We start from the raw sequence: 15,000 nt of genomic DNA, 5'->3' as shown, positions 1-15,000 counted from the left end.
TATAAATATACATATACTCATATATAAATATACATATACTCATATATAAATATACATATACTCATATATAAATATACATATACTCATATATAAATATACATATACTCATATATAAATATACATATACTCATATATAAATATACATATACTCATATATAAATATACATATACTCATATATAAATATACATATACTCATATATAAATATACATATACTCATATATAAATATAGATATACTCATATATAAATATACATATACTCATATATAAATATACATATACTCATATATAATATACATATACTCATATATAAATATACATACTCATATGTAAATATACATATACTCATATATAAATATACATATACTCACATATATATATTTTCATATATGTATATATATAGATATTTATCATATATACATAAACGTTAATGATTATATACGAGACTATATAATAAACGTGAATGAATATATACGAAATTATATAAATACGAGATAATATGTGTGTATTAATAGAATATATATATATATATATTACATAATATATGTACACACACACACACACATATATGTATAATATAATATATATTTACACACACATATATATGTATAATATAATATATATATACACACATATATGTTTAATATAATATATACACACATATATATGTATATAATATAATATATATATACACATATATATGTATATAATATAATATATATATACACATATATATGAATAATATAATATATATATACACCTATATATGTATTATATAATATAATATATATACACATATATATGTATTATATAATATAATATATATACACATATATGTATTATATATATATATATAAATATATAATATAATAAATATAAATATATATAATATAATATACACACACATATAATATAATATACACACACATATATAATATAATATACACACACACATATATAATATAATATACACACACATATATAATATAATATACACACATATATAATATAATATACATACACATATATATATAATATATATGTACACATATATAATATAATATATATGTACACATATATAAAATATAATATATGTACATATATAAAATATAATATATGTACATATATAAAATATAATATATGTACATATATAAAATATAATATATGTACATATATAAAATATAATATATTTACATATATAAAATATAATATATTTACATATATAAAATATAATATATTTACATATATAAAATATAATATATTTACATATATAAAATATAATATATTTACATATATAAAATATATACATATATAAAATATAACATATATACATATATAAAATATAATATATATACATATATAAAATATAACATATATACATATATAAAATATAATATATATACATATATAAAATATAACATATATACATATATAAAATATAACATATATACATATATATATTTATAATATATATATATAATTATATATATATTTATAATATATATATATATTTATAATATATATATATAATTATATATATATTTATAATATATATATATAATTATATATATATTTATAATATATATATATATAATTATATATATATTTATAATATATATATATAATTATATATATATTTATAATATATATATATATAATTATATATATATTTATAATATATATATATAATTATATATATATTTATAATATATATATATATATATATTTATAATATATATATATATAATTATATATATATTTATAATATATATATATATATATTTAAATGTAATATATCTATATTAATAAATATAAATATATACAATATACATATAATATAAATATATATATATATTATATATATAAATACTATATATATAAATATATATATTATATATTATATAACATATATATTATATATTATATAACATATATATTATATATTATATAATATATATATATATACATACCCATATAAAGAAATGAATATATATCGACATCTACATTAAAAATATATATATCATATATATATATATATATATATATTATTTATACAAAATATATATACAAGAATAATAAAAAAAAATATATAAATATATATAATGAATATATATATATATATTGAATATATATATATATATATATATAAATATATATATAATGAATATATATATATTTTTAACAAAAAAGAAAAGAGAAAAAAAAAAAAAAGAGGAGGCATGGAGTGTCACTGCACAAATATTTGTTTGTATCCAGGCCACAAGCCACACAGTCATCAGCATGGCTGCTCAAGTAAGCGCAATGCCTGCATTTTGGGCCACGATTGCAGTAGAGCATTGGGATCCCATAGGGTCAGTCCCTAAATTGAACAGCGCGACTAAAATAAATGATGCCACAACTAATGGAGAGAGGAGCAGCTTGACAATGTGGTTTGAACAACATTCTTCAAGGGCCACGGATCAGTAGAGGAAAAGAAAATGGGACAACCGAGGTGGAGGGTAATACGAGGTATAGAGGACTCCTGACAGCAGAAAAACGAGTTTGGAAGTGCGTGGATCGCATAGTGATGGCGCAGGATGACTTCAATGCTATATTATATTGTATTTTGTGATGCTGTGCAATAACTATTGATCCTCTCTGAATGAAATAAAGAACAAGAGATAGAGCAATGGTTGCACTTTTTCTTATGTAAAAAGTAACCAGTAAGCAAGCAAATAAAATATGGAAAATTAATAGAAAATTATCAAAAAAGTTTGAAGGTCTTGAATTCTCACAGCTTCCAGTTTTTGTCCGATCTCAAAATGCCTTTCCCCAAAACAGAATGTCAGTATGTGCATAGAACTACGTATCATTTTTTTTTTCCTTTTTTTTTTTTTTAATGAATTTTTAATTTTTTTTTTTTGCAGTTATGCAACATGCAATATTTTTGAAACAAAATGAATTTCCAAATTGGAATACGTTGTTTTGTTTATATGACCTAGAGGTTTTCTCAGCAAAAGTAATATAGAAAATTAGAGTTAACCCAACTTTAAAAAAGCCTACAATTCCCTTCGCTTAAATTAAATCAAATTCAGTATACAGATGCGTAATGAAGTACTCTTTCATCCTCTCAAATTTCATTAAAATCTGTAAGACCATTTTCTATCTTTCAACAAAAAAGTGATAATCGGCATTTTCTCAGGGATGGTTCCCTTAAAGAAGGTACACTCTGTTTTGAATTAGACTATTGACTCTATTGTGGTTATATGTTAATTTTCTAGTAAAATCCACATATTAAAATCCATTGTATTTGACTGCGGATTCTCCTATCCCCCTGCCTGGAATACAAAGTCTCCAAATCTAACTGGCCAGACACAGCCCGCCTCAGGTGAGGGTAAATATCCATTGCTACATATTTAGCCTCAAGCTTCTAAGTTATGGAATGAATAATAAATATTTAATGAATCAAATCACTTTCTGCAGCACACTGAAAACTAAGAATACAGATTATTTTTTACCAAAAAGCTGGTATTGGAATTAAAACAAATCACAATCTTTTAAAAGGACCTACTGCAAGATCAACAGGGTGGTGTGGGAGATAGTGACTTGGAAGAAGACCTAGATAATGAACTTCTTAATCTGTAACCCACCAACCAAGCCTATCATGTTTATCATCAGTCTCAGAGGCAAGTATTAACCCAACATGTGAAAAAAATCCCAAAGAATTTCAAACTAGAGATTTCTGGCAATAGGCAGACACTGGGCGCAGGAGTCCGCTACATCAAACCGAACATCCGCTCTGGCGCATCGCCACACGTACAGGCGTACCCCGCAGACCGAGTGGTTTGTTAGGACACCGATAGGGGTGGCCCATCAGCAAGAGGTTAATCATAACATACTAACTTTACCCTAAGTATAAAAAATGAATAAGAAATTTATGTCTTCACTGTCAAACACCTCTCTTTGTATATAAACAGGGTTAAAGTATATATACACACAAAAGGACCACAACCACAAGGAAGAAAAGGTGACTGAATGTCTTTTCTTATATCCTGTAGTAGGAACACGGACTTTCAGATAAAATATTGGTTACTCTTTATGGTAAGGATGTACGAAGCTAGGGCAAATTGAAGATGATAATTTTTCTAACTCTCTCAATGATGTTTACAGGGTTAGGGTGCGTGCACAGACAAAGCAGGTTTGAGTGTGTTGGCACCAGCAGCCAGCTTCAATCCGCTTTCCTGTTTGCTCAGATCATTCTTGCCTGCTCAACCCGCGCGGGTGCCAGACGCTACTGAATAGAAAGCAGGATGGATGTCGAGCTCCTGATAGGCAAAGTTTATGAGAGACAGCCAGTGTGGATAAATGGAACAATTTATTCCCCAGCCAAGGGAACAGGGAGCCCCACACTCGCAAACCATATTATGAAACTGCTCTGCCAAGCCCTTTCCCTGGGGACTTCTATGGGGATTGGTTGGGATGCCTGATGAATCCCACGCACCACAATATTTATGCCTAATGTTGGTGTAATTAAAATTTTCAGCCACATTCAAAGTCAGTGTTTCAGAAAAGATAGTGTCAAATCCAACTTTCGTTTACAGCTTTAATCATTGCTGAAAACTCAGGGTTACCAATGTGAACATTACTATATTTCACATTTGTAATAAATTACCCATGATTGTAGAATTCCCATTTTCAGACTGGTGATAACGGCTCCTGCCTCTGAGTTCTTACTCATCTAATTGAATGATGCTGAAATTTTGCCACCAGTGGATGATAAACTTAAAATTGCCCAAGTATGTATTTATACATATATATTGTAGAAGGCTGTGTGTGTGTGTGTAATTACATACACAGGTTTACATGTGGACATGTGAAGGAATGTGTATCCAGTTATCCAAAATGGCATTTATAAAATGTTTTGTAAATCTAAACTTTCATCTATAACAAAAGCATTGATAAATTACGTTAATGAATTAATGATTGTGGTATACTAATATGGCTATATCGAGGCTTATGTTTTAGATGAAAGTTTAAATTAACAATAACCTTTAATAAATGCAATTTTGGGCATTTGCTCTGAGGATATGTTTGAAGACTCATATTTAGATGTATTTTTAGAGCAATATAAAAGTTTTCATGAATATATATGGGGATAAGAATCATCAATATGTGGTAATTATTGTAATTTCTGAAATCTGTAATAATACATCACAAGAACTATGGGAAGCAGACCTCTCAAATTGGTGCACCACTAGTCTTTGAAAACTAAATGTATGTTATTTACATCATAGTAATATAAAGAGCTGTATAATTTTCTTTAAAAATTCTTTGAAAATAAGGTATGTTACTGAAAGTAATGCACCCTCCGGAGACAAAGTCCTCAATCCAGGGAATCATGCAAAACCTAAACCTAACCATTCCTGCCTTCCATTTATTTCCTAGACAAGGGGGGCAAGCCCTTAGTACTAAATTACAGAAAATGTGACATTAAAAAATATAGCTGTGTGAAGGTGTTGTGGACTTAGTCTCTGAGTGGGATATACTGTGTATATTTTGTCATCCTCATAAGAGGAGTGTGTCCATTTCCCTCTATCTGTGTGTGTTGCTTTCAATAACATTAACCGAAAGTAGATCTAATATAACGCTTGCACGTGTAAGAGCATACTCTTAACCCCTTCATGATTGGTCATGTCTCTAATGTCATAACAAACCGCTCGAAATGTGGCGTGTGGCTGTACACCGCGGAGGTGCCAAAGTGCTACGGGGCGGTGATTTGGCTTGATGTACCGAACTCCCGCGCTCAAAGTCGGCGTGTTGCCATTGATCACCAGAGCGTAGATTTTTTTTTTTTTAGTTTTCTTCACCGTCACCAAGGGGTTAATCAACATTTTGCGTTGCCCCGCATTTGTTCAGATATTATGAAGGGGCCTGCAAAGTGAGCAACACCTGCAAAACTCTAATTCATTAATGCTACTGCGAGCAACACACTGAGAAAGAGGGAAATAGATATTGCCATATCTGCAAAGTCCACAACATGGCCAGATCTTATTTTTTATTTATCATTATTATTTTCTTAATAGGCATGAAGGGTTCAGGGGGGTAAGCACCCCTGTCTAGGGAATAAATGGAAGGTAGGCTAGGTCAAGTCTGGATCTTAGGTTTGCATGATACACTGGTTTTTGGACTTTGTATCTGAAGGGTGTGTTGCTCTCGGTAACAAATACATTTTAATTGTGCTGAAATGTGTATGGGGGGGGGGGGGGAGGGTTCTGTTGAAAGCCACTTTCAACAAGCGGGGATGTTTAATAATACAGCCGTTAGTCTCTAATGAATGCAATCCTGTGGTAAATTTATACCTTACATATTACTATTACAAACATTACATAACCCAACTTAAATGCTGCACGTTTTGCCCTCCCTAGCTATTGAGGCCATTATAGTTTGTTTGTTTATGCAATCAATCTACTAAAAGTACACAATAGACATCCGGAGCAGCCAATCGATATCAAAGTTGTGTGTGTCGGGAACTTGGCCCACTTAAAAGCGATTTTTGAGGGAAAAGAAGGCCTCTTTTGGTCTAAATACCCTGATATTTCACTTTGTTTCCTCTGCTGATCATATCCATGAATAAATAACGATTTTGTGCAATCCTACACCCTGATAAAAGTTCAAAGGCCAAAACCGGCGAATTGCGCGGATACATTAAACAAAAACTTTCACAACAGGGATGTATAATTATGCCGATATGAGAACGGCACGCTACCGGTCCTGAAATCAATCCCAGAATAGGTAAAGAGGCGAATGTCCTCCTATTTCGTCATCGCCCCAGACGGGTTCCTCCAATCAGCTGATCACGTCCTCAGGACCGGCGAGCCCATTTCGCCTCCAGAACTCCCCTTCCGCCCTTATCCCCGCCCTCTAACTCCTGTCCACTTTCTCGGGAGTCCGCCATCCGATGACAGAGGACCTAGAAAGAGACTTAACTATCTAGAAGGGTGACTTAAAAGCACGAAAAGCATCATATACTCACGCTGGAGATCTACGCAAGACGAAGATGGCGGAGGAGCTGGGACGCTGGCGGACTCTGGCGGCGAAGCGACGAACTAGCGCCGGATTCCCCGTTCTCAAGTCGGGTTGCCGTCGTGACGTCATAGTCAAGACAAGATTTAAAGCACGACCCCGTCATTGTATGTAAAAATTACCTGTATATCATGATTTGAATTGAAATGTATATTTCTGATATATTTTGATTAATTACCGTATTGTGTTTATGGATAAGTAGCGGCAGAACCCGGTAATGCGGCGAAAAAACGCGATGATCATGACGTCACGCCCGCAAATTATCTTGAGTCCGAAAGTACCGCCAGAATGTGGCTTAATGAACATGCGTCACGGCGCCGCTCGATTCAAATTTATGCAACTTTATCGCTAAGAAGAGACAATTTATATATGCTTGGGCATTTAGCCGAGTTGCTACTTGGTTGAGGGTATTCTCACGGCAGGGTATTTTGTTTTGTTTAATTTGGGAATGCAGAGGCGAAGGAGTATCGAGGGAATGAAAATGAAGGGAAAAATACCTCGGCGGAGAGATCGGCAGAAAAAGCAACCATTGCTCTTGATAATGGATACTTCGTGCACTCTCGCACATCGTCGCTTTTGATCCTCGTAAGGGCGTGAGATTCGAATAAAAACCCAAAGGCTCATCCGATCTTTGACAAATTTCCGGAAAATATGGGTATCAAGTGTACAAAATACACCTGTTCCCGCAACCTGACACGGCGCCCGCTACGTCGCAAAGATCCTCGATCGGTCAGGATGGGCCCCAGAATATGAAAATAGTATATCCGGCTTATTTATTTCATCCCTTCGAATGCAAATGCGTATTTAAAGCTCCCGTGAAGGATTTCATAAAGCATTGTCGTCCATAAAGCCCAAGTACAAAGTTTGCGCTTCGGCCAATGAGACTTCGCATTACTCGCGGCGAGAGCCAATCAGCGGCCGGCTCTCTAGGCAGCCTCAACGGGGACCGTCTGTTTCATTCACGTTATGATGGAAATATACCAAACAAATATCTAATTCGGGTAGTTGCCGAAGAACGACCCTCTTGGGGAATTTGTAATTTCCCCCGAAAGTTGCGTGAAGGCGCCGGCACGAGAGGGGATCTTTGTGTGGAGGTCTATTGGGAAGAGTGGCGTGAGAAAGGGACGGCGCCGGGCACCTTCCCATCGCCTGGGATTGATCAGCGCATGCGCAGACGAGACATTGCAAATGGCGGCGAATGTTATTGTTTAATGGAGTCTGTAATATTTCACAATGATGCTTGGATTTACCTCTATAACAGGTAAGATGTGGCGAGATGGTGGTGTGAGAAAGGAAGCTTAATATCCCGAGAAGAGGATGAAGTGGTTCTGGACGGTTAGAAGTGGAAAGTGCGGAGAAAAATCATTTTTAACACAAAATGGTGTATGGAGCGAGTGACGTTCGCTTGGCCATCGCGAACACCGAAACCCTCGGCGTTTCTGCTGGAAAATCTCACTAACGCATGGCCAAGTGTGTGGAAACCCTGTTGAATCGTGACACCTGGATATACGTGGCCCCTTATGACTAGGAAGTGAAGTGAGGCGAGAGAAAAAGGCTGGAAATCCGGTGTTGTCTTTGGCTTGGCAGGAGAGTCCGCTTGGCGTTCGTGGCCAGGGGACCTCTTCCACTCCTTCTCTGCGGGGATTTAACGCGTTTCCCCCCTCCTCTGGACTCGCCCGCGACGCCAATGGTGTGTAAATACGCTAGCTGTGCCGTGTGTAGTGTGTTTTGGGGGAGTGAAGTGCGGGAAAGTGAATTTTTTTGAGTGAAGGAGCGTTGGCGTGAGACCTTAGGACGGGAGAGCGTCGCATGTAGGCCTACCTCGCCGCCCTCGGATCTCTTATTTCAGCGCCGCTTTTTCGGGGGATTCGCACTCTCGCTGGGATTTTGGAGGCGGGGACCCGTTCCCTCACGCCATGGTGGCCTAGTCGTGGCAGGTGACATGACTTTAAAAAAATTCTTCCACTTGTTACCTTGAAGCTATGTCACTTTTTCCTCTGGCCACTGTAGGCCTAGGGACATTATCTCAGATCCCGGCGCCGTTTTCTTGCCTGTGCTTGTCCACTCTGGGTCAGCAGTGTAGGTCAGCCTATAGTGTTAGCTGGTACAGGAATTAATATTTAATTGATTTTTTTTGTGTGTGTGTGGTTGCCATTAATGATGTGAATTTGAAAGGTGGGTTAATTGGCTTCAGGTGCATCAGTTGGTCCTTGTGCATTAGGAGTTATATTCCCTTTAATGCTGAGTTCTTCTGTGTGTGTGTGTAGTGACTTCGTGGTAATTGTGTAGTGTTTATTATAGGAAACAAAGTCTTTTCTTACTTTTTAAATTTTTTTTTTTTTTTTTTTTTTTTTAGATTTCTCTGTCGGATTTTAATTACAAGTGTGAATACATATCCCTTTGTTTGTGAAGGAGTGCGTGTCTGAATTGATGCCTATTTCCACCTCCATTAGTGCGATTGTGAGCGAATGTCGTCTCTGTGCCTTCATTCATGTATCAAAGTTTGCCGTGGCTATGTGTCTGTTTATCTTATGTGTTTAAGGTCTGTGTTTGGATAATTTAACTTTATATCTATTTCATCTTTTTCTGGGCATAGTTAGTTGTTTGTTTAGGCTGTTGTACAGTAAACAGGGTATGTGAATAGATTTGTATGTTTTTTGTTTTTGTAAACAGGATTTTGTTGCATATTGTGTGAATTGGGAGGTGTACAGATGGTTGTTTATACGCTGAACAAAGATGATAAAAATTATGTGGTGTTTTGTATAATATATATTTATATACTTATATACATACTTTTATACATATATACATACATTTATACATTTATATATACTTATATATATATATATATATATATATATATATATATATATATATATATGAATATATATATCTATATCCACATAAATGTATATACATACATAAATATATTTATATATGTGTGTATATGTATTATATGATATATATGTATATATATACACTTGTGTATATATAAATTTATATACATATATATATATAGATATAGATGTATATGTGTGTGTGTATATATAGGTATATATACATGTATCTATGCGTATATATATGTATATATACATATATATAAATATACATATGTATATATATACATTATATATATAAAATGTGTGAGTGTGTGAGTGAGTGAGTGAGTGAGTGAGTGATTGAGTGAGTGAGTGAGTGAGTGAGTGAGTGAGTGAGTGAGTGAGTGAGTGAGTGAGTGAGTGAGTGAGTGAGTGAGTGAGTGAGTGAGTGAGTGAGTGAGTGAGTGAGTGAGTGAGAGTGAGTGAGTGAGTGAGTGAGGGAGCAGAATAAGTAAGAAAAAAGAAAAAAACAAGTAAGGAATAATAAATAAGAAAGTGAATGAGGGAGTCAATTATACGCACACACACACACACACACACACACACACACACACACACACACACACACACACACACACACACACACACACACACACACACACACACATTTTATATATATAAATATATATATACACACATGTATGTATGTATGTATGTATGTATATATGTAATTCATGTGCTTCTATATGCATGTAGACTATATATGTATGTGTGGGAGTAGATAAGTAAATAAGTAAATTAAAGGAAGTGTGAGTGTGTGAGTGTGTGAGTGTGTGAGTGTGTGAGTGTGTGGGTGTGTGGGTGTGTGAGTGTGTGAGTGTGTGAGTGTGTGAGTGTGTGAGTGTGTGAGTGTGAGAGTGTGTGAGTGTGGGTGTGTGAGTGTGAGAGAGAGAGTGTGAGTGTGAGTGTGAGTGTGAGTGTGAGTGTGAGTGTGAGTGTGAGTGTGAGTGTGAGTGTGAGTGTGAGTGTGAGTGTGAGTGTGAGTGTGTGTGTGTGTGTGTGTGTGTGTGTGTGTGTGTGTGTGTGTGTGTGTGTGTGTGTGTGTGAGGAAATAAGTAAATAGGTTAATTAGGGAGAAAATTTGTGTGAGTGAGTGAGTGAATGAGTTAATAAATTTGTGAGTGTTGGTTAGTTAATAAATGTAGGTGATTAAACAAGTGTGTTGTTTTGGTTATATGTATATTTAAGTTTGTGTATTTGTTATTGTGCGCATGTACATGATTTTCCTGTTGCATAGGCTTTGGTGATTGTTTTGTGTTCTTTACCCTTTTTTTGTTATCTAATCTGTATGCAACATGCATGTAGACCCAGTTGAAAGTTGTGTCTTTACACAATTTCATACCTATGCTAACCTTCATACCTTTATCATGTGTTTCAACTTTCTATCTGTTTACATAGCAATGTGTCTGTCACATGGCTTTAACAGCCATGTGCTTCTCAGGTAGTGCTTATGTGAAAGTACCACTGAGTTGATTTTATTTCCCCCCCCCCCTTTCCTGGAATTAAAAGGCATCATGCTTGGAGAGAGAAAGAGAGGGAGATAAAGATAGATTCATGCAAAACATTGGTAGAAATCACATCAAATGCCCAGAAACAACAAATATAGTGAGGTATTTTGCATAATTATGGGTTTCCCTTTGGTGTCCTACCAGAGAGAGAGTATGTACATGTGTGAAGGGGGGGGGGGGGGAAACACATGTGCATATGTGCAATTGAGAAAGAGTGAGTGGAGTAAGACAGATTTACATGATGCTCATGTAGGTATTGTGTTTATTAGATAATGAGTGTAATAAATGGAAAATTTTGATAAAGGGAAACTTACCAAGAGAGACATGGTATCCTGGACATTGTATGTTTAGGTTTAAAAGGCTGCTAAGCTAGGAAGGATTGTTTTGAATCAGAGGTCTTTAGCAATTGATGAAATGCAGACAAATCTATAATCTGCCACTTTCATATCAACAGAACAAACTTGTATGGTGGTCATAATTCCCCCTTCCTTTGAACTATTTAAGAAAAGCAGTTAGGTATCATGTTGCTTAGTTATGGAAGGAAAATGCAGATTGATTCTCTTTTTTTTTTTTTTGAATAAGTATAATTTGATGCATTTTTTAGTAATTTGGTTTAGGCATGTATGCACATTTCCCCCTAAATATATCAAGAGACCAAGTAGAAATGGGTGCATAACATAGCAATTTGAATGACAGGGAAGAAGGAAGTTATGGGTGTATGATGAGTAAAGTTTTTTTTTCACTTCTTTGTTCACATTCATTTGTTAGATTTTTTTTTTTTCTCTGACAGTGGATAGCAAGTAAAATGACATTATATTTGAGCTGATAGGAAGCAGAAAGGAGAACGGTTTCTCAGTGATGATCAGTAAGTTCTAGAAAGGTGATGGAAGTGTTTAACATAAAATATATATAATCATAATTTATTTTGAAGGCCAACATAGTAACTAAACTTTTTATATGATTTAATGCAGCAAGTAGTATTGCGTCATGTCATGGGAAAAAGTTGGGTGTATATATTCTTTGATTTGGTTTTAGATTGGCAGAATAGGTTTAAAAAAAGGGTATTTACTAATTGTTCCTTTAAAGAGGAAGTTTTTTCTTCATATATATATTATATGTTTATATTATATTTATATATATTATATATATATATATTTGTATTATAAATATATTATATATTTATACTTTATATTTATATTATAATATGTATAAAAGTGTATATACATATATATATTTACATATATATATATTTATATTTATATAGTTACATGTATATCAGCAAAAGTTTAGCATAATTTTTTGTCCATATTAGGTATTTTACAATAATACCACTTCCTCCTTTATCAGAAATGCTAAAGTTGGACAGGGTAAAGAATTCTGCATTGTCCTCTCATGACCAGTTAGCACCCAGTGAACTTCCTCACTTTGGAAAGGGGCCTTGCAATGAACAGGTCCCAAGAATGGGAACTTGATCTGCATCTGTTTGGAATATTTATATCTATCCCTCTTCTGTTTGTTAGGGATCACATCTTTGTTTTACTACTCTTAGACTGTCATTAAGAAAGATCATAACTAGCAGTCATACATATAAAGATATATAAGCTCAATTTTAGCCCTAGTTTAGTTGATTATATCCTTTGGGTTGCAGTATATCGAGTGTTGCTCTGATACCCATTATCCACCGGGAAAAAAACATTGACAACAACAACTATAGTCAGCAGATAAGCTTAGAGGTCATTGGGTAAACCTGTGTTTGAGTAAGAGTAAGACTTGTTATTTCTCATTTGTACTTACAAACATGGAAGAAAATTCACAGCTGTGGTCGAATGTCTGTCACAATACTTGCTTTATGCACTTCAATGTTTGTGTGTTAATACATGGTTTTATTTTTTCCTAGTTTTGTTTATACAGGTTTCCATTCTTGTCTAGGTGATATGATTTTTTTTATTTTTATTTTTTTATAGTTGCTTCACACACACACACACACACACACACACACACACACACACACACACACACACACACACACACACACACACACACACACACACACACACACACAGACACACACAAAAAAAAAACACATAAAACCAACACATAAAAACCACACATAAACACACACACAAACACATACATACAAATATACAAACATTAGACATAGATTTACACATTTGAACATACACATGTGCACATACAAATACAAATACAAATATAAATACAAGCACACACATGTACATTCACACACATGTACATTCACACACATGCACATTCACACACATGCACATTCACACACATGCACATTCACACACATGTACATTCACACACATGCACATTCACACACATGCACATTCACACACATGCACATTCACACACATGCACATTCACACACATGCACATTCACACACATGCACATTCACACACATGCACATTCACACACATGCACATTCACACACATGCACATTCACACACATGCACATTCACACACATGCACATTCATGCACAATCACACATGCATATACTTGCACACACACGCATGCACACACACGCATGCACTCTCACACACACACACACACACACACGCATGCACTCTCTCACACACACACACACACACACACACACACACACACACACACACACACACACACACACACACACACACACACACACACACACACACGCATGCACTCACACTCACACACACACGCATGCACTCACACTCACACACACACAGTCCCAGTCCCACTCCCACTCCCACTCCCACTCCCACTCCCACTCCCACTCCCACTCCCACTCCCACTCCCACTCACTCACTCACTCACTCACTCACTCACTCACTCACTCACTCACTCACTCACTCACTCACTCACTCACTCACTCACTCACTCACTCACTCACTCTCACACACACACACACACACACACACACACACACACACACACACACACACACACACACACACACACACACACACATGTACCAACACACGTATGCACGCACAATTGATGAATGAAGTTATGGCATGTGGACTGGAATATCAGATTATCCACTTATCAGAGAGTGACTTATCATTTCATACAAGTTACTTTATAAATGATTTGAAATACACAGAATGCTTTGCAAGTAGAAGTGAACATTGGTTATTATAGATGCATATTTTCGTGAATTTGAATTTGAATTCAGAAACATATTTTCTGAATGAAAAGGATTTTGATTTATAATTGTGGGTATGTGCTTCATCCCAGGCTTGGGCAGATTTCACAAAATGAGAATCTATTTAATGATATCATATGTCTTTGTGAGTAGAAATGCAATATATATTAATTTGAATTAGAAATTATTATTGGAGATGTGATGGGTTAAAGTAGATGGTTTCTTTGCTGTTGTTTGTAGGAAAGACCTATTCAAGTATATATACTTAGTGAAGGAAAAATATATATTTTTTAGAAAATTTAATATCTCTCTGCCTGTTTATATCATGTTGCAAAATGTAGGATTTAATTTTTATTTTTTAATTTTTTTACCTTTTTTTTTTGTTTTTGTTTTTTTGATTAT

The 15,000-nt window shown here is 34.3% G+C and overlaps 2 protein-coding genes across 2 annotated transcripts in view; one reads left to right on the top strand and one right to left on the bottom strand.

Moving 5' to 3' along the window:
• The window catches only part of LOC125036877 (cytochrome c oxidase subunit 6C-1-like), a 17,024-nt gene extending 9,862 nt beyond the window's left edge, over positions 1 to 7,162 (bottom strand). Inside the window, exon 1 of the mRNA XM_047629807.1 lies at positions 7,012 to 7,162. The gene's annotated coding sequence lies outside the window, so the exon portion shown is untranslated. The remainder of the gene's footprint in view (positions 1 to 7,011) is intronic.
• Positions 7,163 to 8,222: 1,060 nt separating this feature from the next.
• Positions 8,223 to 15,000, top strand: part of LOC125031079 (serine-rich adhesin for platelets-like) — a 38,903-nt gene continuing 32,125 nt past the window's right edge. Inside the window, exon 1 of the mRNA XM_047621557.1 lies at positions 8,223 to 8,322. Within this exon, the coding sequence (XP_047477513.1) occupies positions 8,295 to 8,322 (28 nt within the window). The 5' untranslated portion in view covers positions 8,223 to 8,294. The remainder of the gene's footprint in view (positions 8,323 to 15,000) is intronic.

The sequence above is a fragment of the Penaeus chinensis genome, chromosome 2, assembly GCF_019202785.1.
Source record: "Penaeus chinensis breed Huanghai No. 1 chromosome 2, ASM1920278v2, whole genome shotgun sequence".
Classification (NCBI taxonomy): Eukaryota; Metazoa; Arthropoda; class Malacostraca; order Decapoda; family Penaeidae; genus Penaeus; species Penaeus chinensis.
Note: the sequence above shows the minus strand (reverse complement) of the source record. Positions and strands in the feature narration are given on the sequence as shown.